This window comes from Narcine bancroftii, chromosome 10, assembly GCF_036971445.1.
Source record: "Narcine bancroftii isolate sNarBan1 chromosome 10, sNarBan1.hap1, whole genome shotgun sequence".
NCBI classification, from domain to species: domain Eukaryota; kingdom Metazoa; phylum Chordata; class Chondrichthyes; order Torpediniformes; family Narcinidae; genus Narcine; species Narcine bancroftii.
In genome coordinates, this window is record NC_091478.1 from 14539494 (window position 1) to 14564335 (window position 24842).

A 24842-nucleotide genomic window follows, 5' to 3' on the forward strand; every position below is an offset into this window, starting at 1 on the left:
ATATAAATTTATTGGTCTGAATGATATAGAGCTGATTGAGGTGCTTTGAGGGATGGTTATGTTTCTTTTCTACTTAAGCCTACTCTTCGAATTCTTAACATTTAGGGGTAAGGACATTTGGACCACGAGGACATGAAGTGTTGTCCCCTTAGCTTAGTCTTAATACAGGGATGAGTGCAGTAAGTATGTGGACGTGCATGCAATTTTGTTCTGTATGTGGGGGAGGCGGGTGGGAGTGGGAATCACTTTGGCGCTTATACTCATTTAGGGTGGTACAGCCCAAAAAATCTAAATGTATAATTCAATTAATCTGAGCACCCTTGGTAGGGGAATGCCTGTCAGATTTCTCAGTTGGAATATCAGAGGAATGGGAAGCTCTATCAAAAGATCAAAAGTTTTCTCCAATATGAACCAGTTAAATGCAAATTGAGGAGAAACTGTGGGAAGAGGCTATTGAGAGAATACTTCATTCTATTATCTCCTGTGTTCACTTGGGACTCATTCAGTTCAAGGTGCTACACAGGATTCACTTTTCAAAATCCAGACTGTTGGCCATTTATCCTGAAAAGGAGGACAAATGTAATAGGTGTAATGGTTCCCTTACCACCTAAGTCACGTATTTTAACAGTACCCCAAAATACAAGGATTCCGGAGCAGAGTCTTCAGCACATTATCCAAAATATTTAAAGTCAATTTGCAACCCTAACCATGGTCTGCAATATTTGGAATTTCCGAAAACTCCCTAAATTCCCTGCAGAAAGACACGATAGTGTTTACGTCCCTATTAGCTAAGTGTCTAATCTTGTTACTCTGGTGGTCTGACAGGGGTCCTTCTATTATACAGCAGATTAAGGATATCAGTTTTTTTATTAAACTGGATAAAATCAAATACACCTTAAAAGGGTCCACCGGAAAATTTTTCCACAAATGGCAACCTTTTATTTTTTTCCTCTGAATTATGAGTGCTTAGGGAGTAAAAGATTAACTGTAAGACGGTTGTACCAGTACAATCAGTAATATATCAATGATACTGTCAGCAAAGTTGCCAAGGTAGTCAGGGGGTGGGATGTCCAAGTGTGTATCTGATGGTGTATGTGAACATTTGTGTATATGTGTATTGGTTTTTCTGTTTATTTTTTAAAATAGGAGCGCAGTGTACATCTGAATAATGTGTAAAAAGTTGTTTATGATGTTCAATAAATATATTTTGAAAAAAATAGAGCCATGGATTCTTTTATATTCACCCATGAGAGCACGTGGTTGGTTTAAGGTTTCTTTCTGGAAAAGGTGGCATTTTTTGTGGTTTTAACTGTAAATAGTCCAGTCATTCACACACCAAGAGTGGTGAATGTTACAACTTTCCATTGTGAAGATGATTACATAAAAATTGTATCAAGGAAACAGAGATTCCAAGCAATTTTGATGTTCAGTATTCCTCTCACTGAACCTTTCCATCTCGATTCAAAACTTTGAATGACCCAGACATGACAAGAAAACTAGTATCCAATTTAGTACTGTTTCCTTTATTCATTGTAGTTCTCCAGTCCAAATTCTCCAAGATATTAACCTCTCATATTATCTGTTCAGGCTGTGTCCTGCTGTGCTTGGAACTGGCACATAGTCCTGCAGTAATGAATTACTCACAGTTTTGTGAGGGAAGGCTGCCTATCAGAGCTGATGTAGGGTAAGCAGGGGCAAGTGAGGCTGCTGCTTAGTGCTGAGTTGTGCAACTCAGCTGTTCCGTGGTTGTAAGTCCTTGTTTGGGACTGGCAGCACTTCAGGTGTTGACAGACCGCCCAAATCCTATATTGTCTCTCATCACCTCCTGTTGGACGTGATGGAAGCTACTGTCTCCCTTTCCTTTTGGCTAGTGACCACCATTGAGCTTTGTTACCATAGTGAGATTTCTGGGTTGGGGAAAGTTGTGCAGCCAAACAGGAGAAGGAAGTTTCCATCACAATCAGCAGGTGGTGATGAAAGCAACTCTAGGAAATGGGTTGCTGTCGACATATGGAACAGGTGTATTAACTTGCATCTTAGTGTTGAGTGACTGCACGATTCATCCCAGTCCATCCAACACCAGTCTTCACAGGCAGTCTCGCCACACAGTACAGAGCTGCAAAATGTAAACCATAATACTGGCGCACCAGTGAGCAGCATCCGGGAAGGCTGGGTTCACATAAAGTTTCCAACATACCAGCACTGTTAGTGGAGCATCTTGATATATTATCAGCCCCTTTTCCACTGGCACTCTCTCCTACAAAAGAACTGGAAATTTACTGGGACAGGGTCCAGTGGAAAAGAAATACTGTCCGAACGCTGGCATCAAATGATGTCATTTCACACTGGGGATTAACTGCCTCTATCCTTACTCCTATCCCCAGCGTTTGCTGACACTGATCGGCATGATGATAAAACCAGTGGAAAAGGGACAGCAAAGAGTCACCCATTTCCAGTTGAAGGTAGAACACTCCAATCCCTGGGGATGAGTTGTGTTCAATGGAAAAGCAATTCGTGTCCCAGTTAACGGCACAAAATGCTTCCTATCCCAGGTCACTGCACAGCCAGTGAAAAAGTGATTTCCTTCGTGCTCTTGTTCTGTGAACACAACCCGAGCACTAAATAAGGTCACATGTACCATGTGCTTTAAAAAAGTGAATTGCCAATTATGCTTTCTATTTGATTTGTGACTAACTGGTAACTGGTAAATATCTCATGATATTTGAGAAGTGAAATAAGTGAGTGTATTATTTAAGGGATTTTGTTGAAAACCTTGCAATCAAACCAATAATTGTGAAGGTGCTGATTGTTTTCTTTCTTGTATACTATTAATATTTCTTTGGCTTGGCTTCGCGGATGAAGATTTATGGAGGGGTAATGTCCACGTCTGCTGCAGGCTCGTTGGTGACTGACAAGTCCGATGCGGTACAGGCAGGCGCGGTTGCAAGGGAAAATTGGTGGGTTGGGGTTGGGTGTTGGATTTTTCCTCTTTTGTCAGTGAAGTGGGCTCTGCGGTCTTCTTCAAAGGAGGTTGCTGCCCGCCGAACTGCGAGGCGCCAAGATGCACGGTTGGAGGCGAGATCAGCCCACTGGCGGTGGTCAATGTGGCAGGCACCAAGAGATTTCTTTAAGCAGTCCTTGTGTGTGTGTGTGTGTGTGTGTGTGTGTGTGTGTGTGTGTGTGTGTGTGTGTGTGTGTGTGTGTATATACAGTAATTGTATTATGCATAATTCATTGTAGAAAAAGTACAAATGAATTTCATTTTATTGAATAACAGCATCATAAAGTATCCTCCATACGATTTTTCTGAAATCGTATGGAAGGTCCATGTAATATATGATCTTTTAATGAGAGAAATAGTGGATTTTAAGGGGTTCTTGCAGTTCAGTTTTTGAGTGGCAGTGATCAATATCTGGAATTTATTGCCAGGGGAAGTAGTGGAATCAAATAGAATTACAAGTTTAAGAAGCATCGAAACAGGCAGTGAAAAAGACAAAGCATATGGTCTGAATGTGGGCAGATGGGATTGCAGTAGATGGGTTAAAAATATCAGCAGGACCCATTTTGTGCTCTACTGATTAAAAACCAATGATTTGTGAACTTGACGAGTGTAACATAAACATCATCTTTCCAAAATGCTTTTATTATTTTTTCTTAGTTTTATTGACGGTGTCAGCAAATGTTCAATAGTACCTTGTTTCTCTTTTACTTTCAGGTTTGGACTGGATAAACACTGAAAGACCTCTCCTCTTACATACTGACCTTTGTGGTAAAGTGGTGGTACTGGATTTCTTCACTTACTGTTGTATCAACTGCATGCATTTGCTGCCAGTCCTTCATGCCCTGGAGCAGAAATATTCTGATAAAGGTATCAGTTGCATCAATTTTCACTGGTGATGCAGGAAGTATTTAATCATATCAGGGAAGAAAATGACCCGTGGCGCCTGCTATTTAAAACGCCTGCTTGTACAATAATATAACTGATAAATTTTGTAAACATTTTATTATGATTGTTGTTGCAGGTTGAACACAATTTAAATGGAAATTAATACAGTTTATGGGTATTTGAGTGATTCACCTAATGACCTAATGTTCTTGGTTTGCATTTTTATTTTTTATAGCTCTTTGGAAAGTCTTTAAACTTAATGGCTCTCCCTCCATCTCACATTTTGAATGAATGTAAAAAAAAATTGATGCTGTTAAATATCAAACTCAAACATAAAACCCTGAGCAATGGGATCCTGTTGTCATTGTAATTTATGAATTCTCAACCAATTACAACTATCTTAGACATTTTACGATTTGAAATAAATGTCGAATTGATGAATCTCATATTTAAATTTGATTGATTGGTACAGTTAGCTATAGTTTTTAATAGATTTCAAATCTATGTTTATTTTACTTAATAAAGTGTGGAATATTAACCTTAGCAATAAAAAATGCTGCAAATTGAAGGTGTAGAGGTTCAAAATTAGGTCATTCAATTTCTGTTGAGGACATTGGAAGATGATAGGGAAAATCTTCCAGGCCATGGCTGGTGGTTCCAAAGGAAACTGAAGATGTTTTGCATTTATTTGAATGTCCTGTGCATTCAGGCCATAAATGCAGCACCTTTTCACCTCATGTTGACACCTGACCCCAACTGGGTACTTCTGTCACAGAAGTATGGTTAAATACAACCATACCCTTGTATGGTTAAATACAATCTGCTGGAGGAACCCGGTAGGTTGTGCAGCATCTTTGGGAGAAAAGGAATGATCAGTGCTTTGGATTGAAGCACTTTACCTAAATTGGGGATGTGGAGAAGAAGAGCTAATGTAAAGAGAACAGGTTGGGAGGGGGAGGATTATGGGCCCATGTGGGATTCATGAATGGGGGAGGGGTAAAACATGATGAACAGAGACAGTAGATTGGCAGATGCCAGATGAAGTGGGAGAAAGGCAAGAAAAGTAAAGGGTTCAGAGTCATACAGTGGAGTAGGTGATTCAAAGACAAAGGATAACAGTCCTATTTCTCCCACCCTGTCCTCCCTACCCTAGCTTCTCTTTTCCATATTCCCTATCCCAATCAAGGGTTTCAGCCCAAAACATTGAGAATTATTTTTCTTCCACTGATGCTGCTTGATCCACTGGGTTCCTCCAGCAGATTATGTTTAGCATCTGCAGTCCTGTGCGTTACTCTCGAACGTCTGATGTGATTTCTGCTATTATTGCATATTTATGAGGTGCTGCCTTTTAACGCATCTTCTCAGTGGTGTGTTAACCCCATCGCTGGTTTTAAATTTGACTATCTTCATTCACATAATCTACAGCATAGAAAGGAGAAAATGCAATGGGCCTGTGGCACCTTCAATTTCACTCTATCAGACCCATGACCAAAATGACATCGTACAACTGATTAGCAAACTCCACGACCTGGGCCCCACTGTATAACTGGATCCTGGATTTCCTCACCTCCAGACCATAATCGATGAAGACTGGTAAGAACATCTCGACCACAATCTCCATCAGTGCTGGGGCACCACAGGGCTGCATTCGTAGCCCCCTTTTCTACTCGCTTTACGCCTACGACTGTGGCTTCAGTACAACAATAACACCATCCACAGATTTGCTGACTGGGTTGTATAAAAAGGGTCAATGAGTCAGCAGAAGGAAAACTTAGCTGAATGGTGCACCAATCCTTTCACTCAATTTCACCAAAACCAAGCAGCTGATTCTGGACTTTAAAAAGGGGAGAAAAAAATGCTGCTGCTGTAACAGTCGCGCTGCCGCTGGTGCAGACCCAGGGAGAGTAGGGAGCAGTGACACAGTGCTCTCCCATGGAGTCCTACTGCCAACTTTAAACAGGCTTTAAACAGTCTGTTAAAGGCCCAAGACAGCAGCGCTTGTGTTTGGCAGTGGGTTTGAGGAGCTGCAGACTCTAGCGGGCCAGTGGAGTGGCACAGGGCATCACTAATGGGGAAAACATCCCGTTGAGATAGAGATTACCCTAATGACGGTGACCACGATGGCAGAACAGCGAGGGGCTCTGCGGCTGTAGGACACACACATGTGGGCAACTTGCAGGCAAGGAACTCACACTGACTGTGGGGCACTGGAGATTCAAGGTCATAAGACTTACACCAGGCTGTGCGCTGATGGTAACTTGAGGTGAAAGGACTCATACCAGGCTGCGGGCTGCTGGAGACTGGCTCCTGCGAACCAGGTATGAGAACTGAGATTCAAGAAGATGCTGAGGGCAAGGAGGACTCCTGAAGGGCCCTGAGCACTGAAGACTTCCTCATTGTGTTGGAATTTTGAATCTTTGTTTGAGATTAACCGGAGTCTTGTGCCAGTTGCAGAAGCTGTGGGAGCTCTGGAGGTGAATCTGCCAACATGGTGACTCTGGGGGGGGGGACGATTCTCTTTTGCTTCACTTTCTCATACTATAAGGGGTGCTGGGCAATGCTAATGGCAATTTTGCGTAATATACATTTCTGTATCTAATATGATCAGAGGGGTATGATCCAGTGATCATTGGGGATCAGAGGTGGAGTGGGGGGGGAAAATTTAAATTCCTGTGAGAGGATCTTTCCTGGACCCAACACACGAATGTCATTGTGAAGAAAGCATGTCAGCGCCTTTAAATCCTCAGAAGTTTGTGGAGGTTTGGTATGACATTGAAAACCTTCGCAAACTTCTACAGATGTATAGTGGAAAATGAGCTGGCTGGCTGCATCGTGGCCTGGAACGGTCAATACCTCTGAGCGGAAAGCCCTGCAAAAGGTAGAGGACACTGCCCAGCCAAAACTCCCCACCATTTAGAAAATCTACAGGAGAGCAACAGCAATCACTAAGGATCCACACCACCCAGGACACGGTCTGTTCTCATTGTTGCCCTTGGGAAAGAGGTAAAGGTGCCACAAGACTCGCACTACCAGGTTCAGGAACAGCTGTTACCTGTCCAGCATCAGACTCCTCAACAACAAACCCAATCAGAGATTCATTTAAGGACTTGTGCACTTCATTAATTTTCTTTTTGTTCTGTCTGTATTGCAGTCAGTTTTTTTTTCACCTTTTTTTCTGTTGTATAATATCTTTTCTTGAGTACATTTTTTTGCCAACTGATAAATAGAAATTCTGCCTGGTCTGCAAGAAAAATAATCTCATTGGAACTTTTGAACTTTGAAGGTCTGCAAGAAAAAGAATCTCATTGGAACTTTTGAACTTTAAACTTTAACAGCTCTTCTGCACCATTAAACATGTCAATGCATTTTAGGCCTTTTAATTTAAACTGTCTAAATTCTTGAAGAAAAAGAACAGGTTTAAAAATTGTATAGAAAACATATTGAATATTATGTAAGAACATGATGACTGGTTTGTGAATGTTCTTTGACTAGCTATTGTGTGTTTCACAAGGGAAATAATGATGGTACAGGGTATTAACATTAAAAATACTTTTCACTCCTCCTACACAAGTAACCCACTGGAAGCGTGCAATAACTTTTTTCAGTGAAACACTTTCCAAACTTGGTAATAATGTACAATTGATTATAAGACAAAATCTTCCTCTTTTTGTTAAAAAGTTATACCTTATGAAATAGTACTTTTTTTAAAAACTGCAAGGCATGTACAATTATGTTTTTCTATTACTACGTAAATTGATAATCCTTTCTGAAATTGTTCAGAGTTTAATTTCATGCTTAAATATCATTCAGGAAAGATATGCAAAAATTAATTGCTAGTAAGTTCAATTTTCAAAGCTGCTTTTGGAGGCATTGCAGATTATGATTTTTTAAAATAATTAAAATATGGTAGTTTCCAGATACAAGTATGCTCCCTGTTTGCTTAATTTTCTGTAAACGATACAAAATACTGCAAGCACTTCACAGTTTTCATAACAGGCAAATAAATCACAATTGGGCCATTTGGAATTGCTGAAATAATTATATAACTTATATTCACAAGACAGATAAAGTAACCAAACTGATCAGGCAAGCTAGGTGAATACAGCAAGTATTAGTATGTGATAAAAGTTGCGCTCAGATACTGGACTTCTGACCACTCAAGTTTCTTGCAACTTTATCTCAGCAACATGGTGCTGATAAAACTAGAAATAGCCAGCAGGCATTTTGTTGTTAATATGTTAATGTATCCTGATTATTTTTTTTGGTCAGAGAACAAGGTATAGTAAAACCCCTGGGGTCCGACACCTACAAAGGATGATAGATGCTGGATTTTCAAATTGCTTGAGATTCACTCTTACAATTCCTAACTAATAAACCGGCATTAAGAATAAATAATTTAAAAGACAAAATGACACTGTACTTACATTAAACTATTTTCAAATGCAAGAATATATAAAGCCTAAAGCATTTTACTTTATTTTCAGTCATATTAGCCACTACAGCTACAAGTTTTCTCCCCACCTCCACAGAGCCACCCGAAAGATGAAAGTAACTTCATAATTATAACCCCCTTCCCAAATGTACAAATAAAGCCTTATTAATGTACTTAATAACATACTGAAAAAAATAAAGACTTACTAAGCAGGGATAAGAGCTGCATCAATCAGCTCTTCATCCTGGATGATGTCATTTTATTGAAACACAACTTTATTCAACAGTTGCTATGAGCAAAGAATGACCAAGGCCCTCCGCTGGCTGATTATTTGCTCCCATCTTCACCAAAGTTTTATGTGTTACTTCAGAGAACATTTACTTTTATAATTTTAAACTTTTATTTATTCTTATTCATTCTAATTATTTATCTGTTTTCCACAAATTTTTGACAGTTTCTTGAGGTTGTTGGTTGCTTGAATTCCGGACAACAGGGATTTTACTGTACAAGTTCATGAATTACAGAGTAAACTATAAAGAAATACGCGAAAAGATGAATGATCATGACTAATTAATTCTGCATATCTATCTGAATATACCTGTTTGTGTTTCAAATTAAAATTCCACATTGATTGGAGAAATGGTTATTGACTGAACTTGAGTGGATATAATACATGGGAAGAGTTTATCTGTTTCTATTGTATCTCCATAATCGATTCATTATGAGTTTAATTTTCTTTATTGTACACTTGCCTCTGGTGTACTTTTGTCAAACTATGTAATCTTTTCTACAAATTTAACACTCTACAAACAGAAAAGGAAATCAAATTGATACTATTTGGATAACTATAATCGATATATTTAGGAAATCCTAACATGGAAAAAAATGATAAAGCACATATGCTCAGGATGTATCAAACTGTGTCACAGAGATGCAAGTAGGGTTAGCATACAGCCAGTTTGAAACAACAAACCTGTAACAGAATGAATGGATCCTTTTTGAGGTCACTTTTTCAGAAAAACAACACCTTTTTCTTCAAATAGTTTTATTTTAAGCTCACCTATTGTGTTTCACCTATTGTGTTTTAGTTTAAGCCCACCTATTGTGTTTCAGTGATTCGGCTGAACAGTAGTAGCTTGACAAGAATGCCAAAATCCCTGAATGCAATATAGAAGCCGAATCAGAACCAAAATATTGACTGACCATTTCTATCCATGGATGCTGTCTGATCTGCTGAGTTCCTCTGGCAATTCTATGTCTGTTCACAATTCCGGCACTGTACCTTCTGTGTTTCCCAGTCTCAATGCAAGCTTGATTGAACCCAGCGCTTCTGGAAGAGCAAAGATGTTTCATAACATCTGTTACCACTAATTATTCTTCTTTGGCTTGGCTTCGCGGACGAAGATTTATGGAGGGGGTAAAAGTCCACGTCAGCTGCAGGCTCGTTTGTGGCTGACAAGTCCGATGCGGGACAGGCAGACACGGTTGCAGGGGAAAATTGGTGGGTTTGGGTTGGGTGTTGGGTTTTTCCTCCTTTGCCTTTTGTCAGTGAGGTGGGCTCTGCGGTCTTCTTCAAAGGAGGTTGCTGCCCGCCAAACTGTGAGGCGCCAAGATGCACGGTTTGAGGCGATATCAGCCCACTGGCGGTGGTCAATGTGGCAGGCACCAAGAGATTTCTTTAGACAGTCCTTGTACCTTTTCTTTGGTGCACCTCTGTCACGGTGGCCAGTGGAGAGCTCGCCATATAACACGATCTTGGGAAGGCGATGGTCCTCCATTCTGGAGACGTGACCCACCCAGCGCAGCTGGATCTTCAGCAGTGTGGACTCGATGCTGTCGACCTCTGCCATCTCGAGTACTTCGATGTTAGGGATGAAAGCGCTCCAATGGATGTTGAGGATGGAGCGGAGACAACGCTGGTGGAAGCGTTCTAGGAGACGTAGGTGATGCCGGTAGAGGAACTACATTGTGTGTTGGCATTACATGTAAGATAGCCTTATAGAACAGTACAGCACAGAAACGTGCCCTTCGGACGACACGTCTGTGCTGAACACTGTCTAAATCAAATTCTGCTGCTTGCACTCCATATCCTTCATATCTGTGTGTCTATCTAGAAGCCACTTAAATGTTACTGCTTTGACTACTACATCTGGTAGTCCACATTTAAGGGATGCCATGGACTGAAATCGTAAAATATTTTGTGTTTTTTAATGTTGTCTGTAGGAGAGAAGTATGGAAAGAACCAACTAAACTTGACTGCTTCACGGGAAAGGGGGCTCATAAACTTTGAGCAGAGTCCTGAGAGGTCCATAGCCAAAAAAAAAGGTTGAGAATGGCAGTTCTAGAGCAGTGGTTCTCTTTCTACTCACTTACCACTTTAAGTAACCCCTATGCCATCGGTGCTCTGTGATGAGTAAGAGATTGCTTAAGGTGGGATGTGAGTGGGAAGGGAAGGTTGAGAACCACTGTTCTAGTGTATGACACTTTTGACCTGGGGAAAAGATTCTGCCTATCTACCCCATCAATGGCTCTCATGACTTTATACACCGCTATCAGGTGTATAAAATGATGTTATATTTCAGGCATAACTCATTTAAATACTGCACTGGTTAGTTATTTTGGATTTAGATTCACATACCAATGCTATTTGATGTTTGCTTCCTTGAAGGAACTTACTGAAGTAAATGGCTGCCATTGCAACTGAGGCAATGATTTCTGCCATTTCCACCTATGTGATTACAGATCTTATGGCTGGAATGAATTTGACAAGAAGGTAGCAACACGTTTGAGCCTACTAATGAAACTGACTTTTTTGCTGGCACTTCAATTGAGGCTGCAATTTTGCAAGCCAGGTTAAATATAAATGTGGATGCTTAACAATTTAGACTGAATAAATTAATAATTTAGGCCACACACTAATCTGTTCTACAACACAGTTTAAAAATTCACCAAAGTTGCAATGACTGCTTGAACCCTTCAAGGTTGCAGCCTGGTTCTTCTGCTCCTTCATCCCCTGTGCCAAACCTATGACTTGCAGGTTGAAATAGATCTAGATTGAAGTAATAGTCCAAAACTTGCACTATTTCTATGAATAGAATATCATTCTGTAAGATTATCATATGATTAAGCCTCTGTAGCGTTTGACAGCCAATCACTGTTGACAAAATAACCTTACAGTCTTTTTTGGGAGTATTCAGTATTGTGCATTTTCAATATGATCTCTCATTCTCTAATATTATTTAGCAGAGAGCATTTTCGTTCTTTCCAGGTAAACTGTAAAGGATTCCCATGCTTATACATACACTGCTAGATCAGCCATTCTCAACGGGAGCCTTACGGCTAGCCTGGAGAGAGAAAATAATCAATGAAGTACAAAAGTAAAAGTCCTTAAATGAGTCCTTGATTGACTTTGTTGCTGAGGAGTCTGATGGTGGAGGGGGAGCAGCTGTACCTGAATCTGCTTGTGCGAGTTTTGTGGCTCCTTGCCATGCCTTCCTTCCATAATGTTTGGGACAAAGACACCTTTTATTTGTCCCTGTGCTCCACAGTTTTAAATTTGTAATCAAACAATTCACATGTAATTCCAGATTTTATTCAAGGTTATTTATATACATTTTGGTTTGATCATGTAGAAATTACAGCACTTTTCTACATAGTTCCTTTATTTCAGAGCACCAGAGTATTTGGGACATTTGGCTGCATAGTTCTGAGATTTTTATCTCAGAAACAGCATATTGCTTGCTAATTACCTTTTTAATTGTTTATTAGAAAAGACAAACTACAGGGAAGATTGTTGTGCAGAATCCAAAAACTTTCTAATATTTGGTATCTTGCAATTCCAGGAGTAAAACCAGTACCAATTGCAGTATATTGGGTACATAAATTTTGTACTGTTTCTGTCTAAGGCAGCTAGTCATGTTCCCTCTTTCAAGACTTAAAATTTCTTTCCTTTTAGCTGCAATTGGATCTACCTTCACCATGGCCCTTTCTACTCTCTGAATGTAAAGATTCTTTTGCTAATTTGTTCTTTTGCCAGTTGTCCTTGTTGCATGCCTTGTGTTTCCTGAGCCTTAATTTGATATGAGACATAAACTTGTTTAATGTTTGGGAATTATTTCTAAAGGTCCTCATTCTTTTAAAAAAAAAGTGTTATTATTTCCTCCAGAACTATTATTGCTAGCTTTTGTAACTCTAACTTGTTAAGCTTTTTTTAAATTAATTCTTCTGTCTATGTCTATTCCAGATGGACTAGTGATTGTTGGTGTCCATTCAGCGAAGTTTCCTAATGAAAAGGTTCTTGAAAACATTCAGAGTGCTGTTCTTCGTTATAATATTACACATCCAGTTGTAAATGATGCTGATGCAAATCTGTGGCAGGAGCTTCAGGTGACATGTTGGCCAACACTCATAATTCTAGGCCCAAGGGGAAATATGCTGTTCACTCTCACTGGAGAAGGACACAAAGACAAACTTTTTTCCTTCATTTCTGTGACATTGAATTATTACAAAGAAAAAGGAGAAATTAAGGATCATGGGATCAAATTGAAATTATACAAAAATTCCTTGCCACCTTCTTCTTTACTGTTCTTGGGTAAAATTACAGTGGATAATTCTACAGGTAAACTTGCAATTGCTGACACTGGCCATCATAGAATTTTGGTAACTAAAGGAAATGGGCATGTTCTTCAGTCCATTGGAGGTAAGATTCTAACCTGATTTGTGCATTTAAAGTAAAAATACCTTTTTATTAAGCATGCCAGGAAATACATTATTTCTAGACAGGACAGAGTAGATAAATTACAGTGGAACCCCAATTTAACACAACCTGATTTAACGGATATAACACGATCAGCCAGTGGACCCTTTTTTTTCTCTTTCTGGAATTGAAATTGTTTTCAGGTCAAAATGGAACACAACTTTAGAAGAGAAAAATCTTTTTCAATGAAAGATAAGCTTCATACACTTTTCTGAATACTCCTTTCCTAAAAATTGCTATGCTTACTGGAACCTTTCAAGCAGAAATAACCAATTACACCTAAACCAAAGCAAAACCAAAGTCTTGTAGGTTGATGAAGAGTCAAAGAGAGCCAAAGAGCTGTTATCATTTCTAGTACTGTTGTTTTGGTACTGGACTGACTTGAAGTTCAACAGGCAGTATCTTTTTTTTTAAATGGTTGCATTTTCCTAGTTATATTAAAAGTTCTGCAAACTAGTTAGTTGTATTTTCATTAATATATTAATGAAAGCTCTTATTATTTTATTTATTTATGAATGTACACATGTTGATTCAAAATCAGAATTGTCTTTTATAACCTTTTGTGTAAAATCATAACTGTTGAAATTAATATATAAAAGGCACCACTCAGAACATCTTGGTCAAAGATGCAAGTTTCTAAAAGAAAAGGGAGACTTAAAGATTCAGAGAGGAATTTCTAAGACTTGAGGCCTCAGGATTCCTGAATGGTAGAGCTTAAACACACATGCTCCAATATTAAATTTTGTCTAATAATTCTCCTTTGAAACCCTTTAGTATATAGTATTAAATTCAAGAAGCCATACAAATTATACTTGTATTTCTGTAATATCAATCTTCATACTTAATTGTAAAAGTTACATTGAGAGATTCTCTCATATCCACAGATCTGAGTATGAAATAATTTTGTGGTTCTGGTACATTTATGATAGTACCTCGTTATGTCTTTTTAGAAAAAAAAGGAAAGAACTGTAAGATGACAAAGTTACATTAAATATTAATTGATCGAGAACTGACAGCATTTCTCAGCAGTTATTATTTAAATTAGCGCAGTCTTAATGTTGGACATTTCCAAGCTATGACTTTTTAGTTTGGGTTTTCATCATTTGAAATCGGAATCAGTTACAACCCTGCTCTTTTGGTGTCTGAATATCCAAAAATCTTCATCATTCAATCATTTTAAAGATTCGAGAGCAAGGGTCCAAAGTCTCATGACAAGGAGTCAGACTTGAAGGATATTGTTCAAGAGAATTCCTTCCATCAGTTGTGAATCATAGAAATGACAGAGGGTGGTTTGTCGATGAATATATTCAAGATGGAGGTTGATTAATAGATTTTTGTAATCAATTGGACAGGGAAGACCAGCCATAAACCTGTTGGATGGCAGAACAGCCCAGAGAGGCCACATGGCTAATTTCTGTTTTTGTATCTGTTCTAATGCACCCTATCCAACTCATTTTTCCAAAGATTCTGATCATTTTAAGGCATTTAATTAGCTGTTTACAATTTTATTGATAAAGAAATGTTTTTAACAAACAGGACCAAAAAGCGGATGGAAAGATGGGAGCATATCAGAAGCCACTTTCAGTTCTCCTCAGGGTATACTGATGAAAGACAATATCATCTATGTGGCAGATACTGAGAACCATGCAATTAGAAGGGTAAGGAAAAACAGGAAATTAAATAAAGAGATCATTCTGGGCTCTTGATGTAAACATGCTGTTTACTTTCTACATAGTAACATTGTTCATTTGTCTGTAGTTTAACTGCAGAATGATATATAAAAAGGTAATTGGAGTTTTGCATATTAATGTGCAGATTCTTGTGCTTTGTATAATTATTTATTTTGTATCTATTTTAATGATAGAAGGAAAAGATATTCCAGCCTACTGCAGAGAGGCAATAAAGTAATTTTTAAACTTTACTACCTGAATATATTTACACTATAAACTAAACCGCATATGAATTATCTGGATTTTACACAAAATTGCTGGTGAAACACAGCAAGTCATGCAGCATTCTTTATGTAGCAAAGAATGTATACATACCCAACATTTTGGGCCTGACCCTCATCAATGTATGAGCAGAAAGTAGTAGCATACTGAGCCTTGTGTTATACTTCCTATGAATGCAGCATGGCCTACTGAGTTTCTCCAGCAAATTTGTGTACGTTTGCAATTTGTATTTTATATTCAAAGGCACTTAACAGAATTATCAAACAAAATTTTACATCAAATCTCATGTGGGATGTTTCGAGAAATAGCAAAAAGCTTTATCAAAGAGGTAGGTATTAGCTCCTTATATGAAGAGAGAAGGGAGATTTATGGAGAAAACATCAAGGTTTAGACCCTGGAAGTGATATTCTTGCAGTTGCAGGCTCAATGTAAGATGACCACATTAGACCATGCTCTTTTTTTTTTACCTTTTTCTGAGATAGTTAGCCTCATCTGGCGTGGTTGTAGGAATACTTGAGTTAATTCTTGAGGGGAAAACCCTCCATTGCTAATTGTCCTGAGATACGTTTTTAAAATATTTTTTAAAAATGTAACCATAATTTTGCGCAGCATGTGGACTTTATTAACTTTGAGAATTGTTCAATGTGCCACAATCTTCCACAACTAATAAAATTTTAGTTTATTAAGTTTACATTACATAGATGTTATTGCACTGAGATCTGGCATCAGGTAAATTTTCTAGGTATCCATTTTGGGGAAGAACCTCTATCTTGTCTAGCCATAATTAACTGTGTCTCATTTCTTATATTTTCTTTCAATGCAGAAGGAATCTATTCAGCTTTGAGTAAATGCTAGATTCTAAGTATGTTCTCCTACAACCTATTAACTCTCATGTGCTCATCTAGTCATAGAGCATAAGAAACATAAGCAGGTATAGGCCCACCAAGCTTGCTCCACCACTCCATTAGATAATGGCTGATCTGATTGTGGGCTTGATTCCACTTACCATCCAGTTCTCTATAACCATTCCATATTCATCAAAATTCTAGCTATCTATATCCTAAATAAATTCAACGAGACAGCCTCTACTGCTTCATTTGGCATAAAATTCCACAGATTCACTACTCTCTGGGAAAAACAGTTCCTCTTCATCTTTTTCATAAATCTACGTTGAGTCTTGAAGCTATTTCCCCTATTTTTGGTCCCATCTGCCAGTACAAACATGAGGAATATCACCTTATATTCTGCTTTAGTAGTCTTTAATCCTCTACATAAAAATTGAATTCTCTAATTTCAGGTAATCCATGCTTCCCACCCAGTTACTTTCTCTTTTTGATCCACTCAGGTCCTTTCAGACACTCTTCTTCCCAGCCCCACCCCAAGGACCCTTTGCCCAGTTATTTTCTCCTCTCCATCTGGCACCTTCTCCCTGTACTGTTTCTATCTAGCCACCATCCCTCCCTTATCTACTCATCACCTTCTTTCTCAAGTTCTATAATTTGCACCCCTTTGTTGTCTCTACTTAACACCATCCATACTTCTCTTTCCCCCATCAAGCTCCATCAACCACTTCTCACCTAGATCAGATCTTCCTATTCTCTTGTCTGCTCCTGCCTCATCCCTCCCCCTCACCTCTTTATACTGGCTAGCTCCCTTCTACAGTCCCAATTCTGATGGTCTCGACTTGAAATGTTAACTTCCTCTTTCTCTCCACAAATATTGCCTGATCCACTGAATTCCTCTATTGAGGGCACTCAGTATTCCAAAGACATAGGCCCCCTTACCAGTAGAATTGAAATCCAACTTGATCTGAAGCCCAAAAGGAAGACATTGGCACCACAGGAGCAGATAGTTATCCCTGTTGTTCTGATATGTAAGGGTTTTGCATCTTCCCCTCTCTGCTTTTTGTAAGGCTGGCTCTCTGTGTGACTCCCTCGGCCACTCATCCCTCCCCATCAAGCGCCCCCACCCCACCCAATCCCCCAGGCACCCTCCTCTGTGCCCACTGGAAGTGCCACACTTGCACCCACAACTCCTCCCTCGCCACCATTCGGGGCAGTAGACAGTTCTTCCAAGTGAAGCAACACTCCAATTGTGTATCTGTGCGAGTTATCTACTGCTTCTGATGCTCCCTTTGTGGGCTTCTCTACATCGGAGAGACTGGGCACAGACTGGGAGATTGCTTCGCTGAGCATTGTTGCTTTGTCTGCATCAGTCACGGGGATCTCCCAGTGGTCAATAACTTCAATTCCCCACTCTCATATTCACATGTCTGTCTATGGCCTCATACTATCCCACCAAGACCACCCATAAATTTGGGGAACAACACTTGATTTTCCATCCAGGCACTGGCCAACTGGATGGCATTAACATCAACTTATCTGGTTTCTGCTTGCCTACTCTTCTGGCTCCCTCGCCTTTCCCTTTGTCTTCTTCCCTCCAGCTCTCCACCCCCTTTCCTTTCTATTCACCGAGCTCCCCTGCTTACCTTATCCACCTATTACCTGCCTTTGTGACTGTCTTCCTCCACCTGCCCCTCCCCCCAACCATTTTGTTTGGGTGCCTGTTGACATTTTTCCATGCATGATGACTCATGCCTGAAACATTGATTATGTTTCCGCTCCGTAAATGGTTATATGGTTATATATGGTATCTTTATCTTTGCTACATAAAATACACTGTTTGACCAGCAATGAGTTTTTACTTTAACCACAGTGTCTGCAGACTTTTGTGTTTTACTTCTTTCTGTAAGGGCTTCCAGCATATGATCAAGTGATTTGCTTATGCTGTAATAAGCCTACATTCTGTTATTCACACACTTGTTCCCTCTTGCTGATTCAATCACTCACCTTTAGTACCTGCAGAGATTCACCCAAACTGGTGGGAAGCATTAGAGAATGAGGGTTTTTTTCCACTGAGTTGGATGAGATAAGAGCATGGGTTAATGGTGAAAACAAAATGTTTAAGGGGAACATGAGGGAAAGCAGTGTGAGCAAAGTGAAGTGGAAGTAGTACATGTGGATTCAATTTCAACACTGAAGAGAAATTTGATGGGGTCTGGGTATGGAGGCCTATGGTCCAGGTGTAGGTCAGTGGGACAAGGCAGAAACTAAGTTCTGTCAATAATTTTTAAAATTGCAATTTCCCCTTGATCTAAATTCCCCAGGATGTCAAATCTCCGAATGGTCATGATTAAATTTATCACATATGTCTTTGTCTCTAATTTAGTTTGAATGTAGACTCACTGAAGAAATATATTTTGATTGGCAGTATTTCCTTATTTAGATTGATCTTACAACCAAAAAGGTGAGCACCATTGCAGGAACAGGAGTTCAGGGAACTGACCTGGAAGGTGGAAAAACAGGTGTGGAACAGTCAATTAGTTCACCATGGGATCTAGCTTTTGGCTCTATTGGTGAGATTTCTATTTCCTTTTAAGCATGTGTTACTTCAGTAAATTAAGTAGTAATAGTTGTTTCTGTAGTTAGGTTTCATATAAATATGATTATGTTCAGTAAACAAAGTTGTGTGAATTTAATGTGCTTAATTTCAGCTGTCACAATTTATCAATTTCATGTATATAGATATTTGTCTTCTTTTGATCTTGTTCATTTTTGAACTCGTTCATTATCATTTGTAATTTATAGAGGCCTCCTTCATTTAGCAAATACATTTTGGCTTCCTGGTTCCTTTGCATATGGGACATACTGCCCATTAAAATAAAGGGAAAAGAGCACCACTCAATTACAGAAATATTGGTACTTTTTTTAATCAAATGCTGAGGTCCCAGAAGACTGGAAAACAGTTGGTGTTAGTCTCTTCGTTTAAGAAGGGCAACAGGGACAAACCAGGAAATTGTAGGCTAATGAGTCTTGCATCAGTGGCAGGAAAATTATTGAAGAAGATTCTCAGGGTTAGGATTTACTTGCATTTGGAAAATTATGGGTTAGGTAGAGATAGTCATCATGGCTTTGTGTAGGAAGCTGCTATTACACAAATTTGATTACGCTTTTGAGGAAGTGATGAAGTGAGTGTCGTCTACGTGAGGATGGTTTCACAAAGTTACTAAATCAGCAGCAATGGTAATAACCAAGACCATGTATTTATTTCAAAAACAACAATTTTTTTCATTAATTATTAACGCCATAACACTTCTTAACTTTAAACTTAACCCCTTAATGCGCATATTGTGTGTGTGTGTGTGTGTGTCTTAAAACCCAGACCATTACAGTTTAAGCTTGATTTGAGAGATAATTTTAAAGTTCAGTCTCAGAAAGCTTTTGTGTTAAAGCTCATACTTTACTGCTGTTCAAGAGCAAATATTAAGTAAGTGTGAGGCATCAGATTTCTTTAAATTGTTACTCAAAAGCAAATCAAGTCATTAGACCTCTAAAACTCACAAATTTCGTTTGTCGAGTTGTTTTCAGAGCTATGTTTCTTCATATGAACAGTTTTTCTCTTGCATGGAGATTTTTGAGTCTGTGTTCCACATGAAAAATCTGTCCTCTTTTACAAAGAGACTGCAAAGTGGCAATTTACTTCCATGATGATTTCACAAACCCAGACAAGGGTTAAATGAAGTGCCAAACTAGAAAAGGACGTGGTTGAACTGCCCTCTTTATCTTAAAAGATACAGTCAGAAGTGGTCTTCCTCATTCAAAAGCCACTGATTCTGTGTTCTCCTTTCACCAGGAGTAACATGTAACAGCACCTTTTCTGGTTAGTGTATTTCAATCCTGACTTACAGGATGACCAAGCTACTGCTTCAATCCTGTTACATTCAGGATGGCCAGGCATCTTCTGGTCTCAAAATGTCTCTGGTTTCAGTAATATTTTTCTCTGAAATGTCTCATCACATGACACGTGACGTGAAGTTCATAATGCCTTCTTCAAAAGTATGAATCGTGAGCCTACAGACTCCAATCTGTCTACTGAAGTTTTTTCAAAGTTACTTCAATCACTTCGTATCTATATGCTAAAAACATCTCTGTCCATTTAGACCCACTTCAAAAGTAAAATGAACCATTGTTCTGATTCCATGGCATGTTTACACAATTTTTATTGAACAATTTCCTCAGACAACTGGTCTCCGAGATTTGCCAGCTGCAATTTCAAAGGACTCTCTGAGAATAATTGTGTTTGTAAAATGCAAATGTGCCTTTTCCACCCAAAAACTAACTTGACTAAGAAATATATAATTCTATAACTTAACAGATTTGTATTAATATTAATCTTTAAAGTTACGGGCTGGTCCTGAAGATTAAATCATATGGGACCCACGGTGAGTTGGAAAATTGGATCCAAAGTTGGTTTGGTCATAGGCGACAGAGTGTAGTGGTAGAGGGGAGTTTGTCTGACTGGAGATCTAACCAGTGGTGTTCCACAATGCTCAGGACTGGAATAAATACTGTTCACTATATATGATAAAGATTTGGAAGAGGGGATCAAGCGTAGCACATTTAAGTTTGCTGATGACACTAACTTGAGTGGAAAAGCAAATTGTGTAAAGGATGTGGAGAGTCTGCAGAGAGATACAGATAAGTTGTGTAGGTGGGCAAAGACCTGGCAGATGGACTACAATGTTGGTAAACGTGAGGTGATCCACTTTGGGGGAAAAAAAATAGTAGATCCAATTATTATTTAAAGATTTCAGCATGCTGTTGAGCAGAGGCACTTGGGAGAGCTCATATATGAATCACAAAAGTTTGGTTTGCAGGTGCAACAGATAATCAAGAAGGCAAATGGGTTGTGCTTGAGTGATTGAATTTAAGAGTAGGGAGGTTCTGTTGCAACTATACAGATACTGGTGAGACTGCACGTGGAGGACTGTATGCAAACAAAGTTGTTTGGATCTCCCTACTTGAGAAAGGAATGCTGTCTTTGAAGGCAGTGCAGAGGAGTTTCACTAGGTTGATTCCAGAAACGAGGTGGTTAGCATGTGAGGAAAGATTGAGCCACCTGGGACTATTTTTAATTTAGACGTATCACAAGGTAACAGGCCTTTCTGGTCCAATACCCCGTGCCGCACAAATACCCCAATTAATCTAAAGCCTCCATACGTTTTGAAGGGTTGAGGAAATAGGAGCACCAGGAGGAAACTCTCACAGACAAGGGGAGAACATACAAATTCCTTATAGACAGCATTGGGTTTGAACCCTAGTTGCTGGCGTTGTAAGAGTGTTGCACTAATTAACCCTGCTGCCCTATACTTACTGGAATGTAGAAGAATGAGAAGAGAGCTTATAAAAGCATATGCAGCTATGAAAGGGATAGAGAAGATGTTATCACTAGTAAGTGAGATACCACTAGTAGGTAAGATTAGAAAGGGGACATAGCCTTAAGATTCACGGAATTAGATTTAGGAGAGAGTAGTGAATCTGTCGACTTTTCTGCCTAAGGAAGCAGTAGAGGCTGCCTCATTACATGTATTCAAGACAGTTTTAGTTTTTTTTGCTAGGCAGATAGGTGGAGTTGAGTCCACAGCCAGATCAGCAATGATCTACTTAATTGAAAGACCAGGTTCTAGTATTTCTTATGTTCTTATGGGAACAATATTGTTTGTAATACACATATTAATGGTTTAGATGAATATATTGGCAGTCTGATTTGTAAATTTTCAGATAATGTGAAAATTGGTGAAATTATGGATATCAAGGAAGAACTTGAACTTGAAAAGTGTTAAAGGATACAGTATGATAAAGATTAGTTGGAAATTTGAGTGGAGAAATGATAGATTGAATTTAATATGGACAAGTTTAAGGTGTTGCATTTTGGGAGGTTGTAGGAGGAAATACAGGTCCTGAAGACATCTAAAATCCGGAAAGCTCCAAAATCCGGCAAGTGGGGAGAGACACCGGTAGCGTGAGTCGGGCAGGGGAGAGACCAGCAGCGCGAGTTGGGCGGGCGAGGGGGAGAGACCGGCAGTACAAGTCGGGCAGGCGAGGGGGAGAGACCAGCTGCGGAGTCGGGCGGGTGGGAGACCGGCAGCATGAGCCAGGTGGGTGAAGGGGAGAGGCCGGCAGCGCGAGTCGGGCTGGAGACCGGCAGTTCAAGTTGGGCGGGCGGGGGGGGGGGGGGGGTGGGGAGATGGCAGTGCGACTGGAAGGGGGTTGGGGTGGATACGGCAGCAGAATTCAGGTGGGATTAAATCTGGTTTTCCGAAATCCGGAAAAATCTGAAATTCGGGACACACTGTCTCCCAAGGTTTCCGGATAAAGGATTGTGTACCTGAACAGTAAATAGCAGAATCTGTAGGAGGTCCATGGTATCAATTAGACAAGGAAACCAAATGGCATGCTTATTTTCTTGTTGTTTGTCACATTGAGTATCAAGATTAAGAAGTTTTTTGCACCTGTATAAAACTTGGGTTTGGCCACATTTGGAGTAGTGTGTGCATTTCTCCTCATTGTATGAGAGGAAGGATGTGGAGATTTGTGTAGAAGAGGCTTCCCAAGATGCTTTCTGGATTACAGAGTATTAGCAATAAGGAGAACTTGGACAAATTTGGGTTCTTTTCTCTGGGGTTTGGGGGATTAAGGGATGACATGATAGAAGTACAGTCTTTTTCCCAGGTTTGAAATGCCAAATACCAGAGGGCTTAATGTGAGAGAGGAAGGTTAAAGGAGATTTGTGAGGTATGTTTTTTTACACAAAGTGATAGGTGCCCAAAATCCACTACCAGGGAGATGGTAGAAGTAGATTCTATAGCAATGTGTATGAGACAGAGTAGAGCAGACCATGTACTGGCAGATGGAATTACTTTAATTTGGGATCATAGTTGCATATACATGGTAGACTAAAAACCCTGTTCCTCTGATGTACTTGCATACAATCAATAAAAATGGAGCTAAATAAATACTGTAAATGTTGGTGTATATAAGACAGAATTTAAACCTTAAAAATGTCACCCAAAAACCAGGGCTCATCTTATACTCCAAGTATAAAATCCGAACCTTAATATCCTGTGCTATAGAGTGTCCCCCAAGGAGATGGAGAACACATAAAACACTTGCATAACTCTTGTAGTACTACCACTAATTATTTTTGTACTGAATCTTACGTTTGGGAAGCTGGATTAATAGTAATTAACACAATAAAAACGTATTACAAACCCGTCTAACATCTTAAAATAACAGCACAGCAAACAAAGCTAACAGTCGCTATTTGCAATAGCTGACAGGGCTTCTAGGAAAGGCTCAGGTTTTCATTCCGTTCATAAATATTAGCACTCTGTCTGGCTGAACATTAATCTCCAACTACTGTAAAGCCCCATTGTGGCTCCAACTGATAAACAAAAGAAATATGAAGCTAGTTTTAAGCAGGAAGTGGTAGCATAAGCCAAGGCCCACGACAATTGTGCTTCCAAGAAAGTGGTACGAGTTTGGACGTTGAAGAAAGATTTACTAAGGAGTATACCCAGGAATAAATGTGCAATGAGAGGAGGCACTGCACTTTGGCCAGTTCTTGAGAAGCATGTTGCAGGCATGGTCTGTGAGCAGTGTCAAAATGGATGTGTTGTATCAAGAAATAAAATACACATTTTTGCACTTAAGTGGGCTAAAGACAACCATATTTGTTTCTGTAAAAGAACTGACACCTAAGTGACATCACTAGTGTTTACATTACACCATTTGGGAATGTTTGATGCATATTATGGTAGGTAATTGACAGTATTTTGCCATTACTTGAAATTAATTGGGTAAACGTTAAATAACCAAGTCTGTGTTGCTTAACAGCATAACTCCATTGGTCAGTGGAATGATTGGTAAAGAACTATTGGGACAAAACCAGTAAGCTTTCAGTGATGTGCCAGTCTTAGAGTAGTCTTAATCAGTGAGCATAGCTCAAAACCTACATTTTAAGTTAAAATTCTCCTTGTATGTTGACATTTATGGTAATTAGTAAAATAATAAGCAAGAAAACAAATATAAGATCCAGGATTCAGAGATCAGTAAGTATCCTAGCACAGGTAAAGTACAAATTTTCCTATTATCAGTGAACATTTTAATTTCTTCCAGTCTCCTGTATAACAAAAATAATGACAAGCAATCATATCTATTTGTAGGCCTAAAACACAATTCAGAAAGAGATAACAAAACTATTGCCTGCAATACATTAATTGATTTTTATTTATTCACTTTCATTAATTCACTGAAGCCCATCCTTGAACAAGCCATTGTAAGTTATTGCATATGCAGTGCCTTTCTACATAACTGACTGCAAGCACACAATAAAACCCAGAAATAACTCCAAAATCCAATTTAGTACTATGCATACAAATCTTAAAACATGGCGTCCAAAATGGGAACAGGCGTGTCCAAGGTAAATTGTACCACAGATTTCTGATAATACTAGCAAAGCTATTTAATTTCTTTGTATTAAATTGTAGGTGTCATTTTTAGAGATAGGCAATTTGAGAAAAGAAAAAAATGAATATCTGCACTTTAGCATCTTTTGTAAGTCAATGCTCAGTTTCCATAGAAAACAGTGGTGAATAAGAAATTACTTTTCCTTGAATGAATGAGAGTGCAAGTTAATTCTGTTGTTTAAATCATTAAAAACATAGTCTGCCTCGTGCTACTCTGGCTAAAAATTGTTGCTCTTGTGTTGTAACATTTGCAATTCTATTGAGAGCAATGTCTATGAGCAGCAATTTACTATGATGAGAATTCTAGTCCACAATGTATTGTACTGTCAATCAAAATAGGAGAGAAAGCAAGAAGGGAATTAGGTGGGGCTCTGTAGATTAATTTTGTGGAGAGTGTCCCCTCACTTGCTGGTGTTGCATATCGTTAATTTTTCAGAGATTAGGGATGA

General features: G+C 39.1%; 1 protein-coding gene and 1 long non-coding RNA gene across 6 annotated transcripts in view; one reads left to right on the plus strand and one right to left on the minus strand.

Moving 5' to 3' along the window:
* Window positions 1-24842, plus strand: part of nhlrc2 (NHL repeat containing 2) — a 96782-nt gene that overhangs the window by 21958 nt on the left and 49982 nt on the right. For 3 of the 5 annotated variants that reach the window (XM_069899999.1, XM_069900000.1, XM_069900002.1), the window contains 4 exons: window positions 3716-3868; window positions 12562-13017; window positions 14611-14732; window positions 18312-18441. In XM_069899999.1, the coding sequence (XP_069756100.1) occupies window positions 3716-3868; window positions 12562-13017; window positions 14611-14732; window positions 18312-18441 (861 nt within the window). Of the gene's footprint in view, window positions 1-3715; window positions 3869-5311; window positions 5480-12561; window positions 13018-14610; window positions 14733-18311; window positions 18442-24842 lie in introns of those variants that run through there. The other 2 variants (XM_069900003.1, XM_069900001.1) reach the window with 2 other exon arrangements.
* The window catches only part of LOC138744205 (uncharacterized), a 41755-nt gene that overhangs the window by 8142 nt on the left and 8771 nt on the right, over window positions 1-24842 (minus strand). The window lies entirely within an intron of this gene.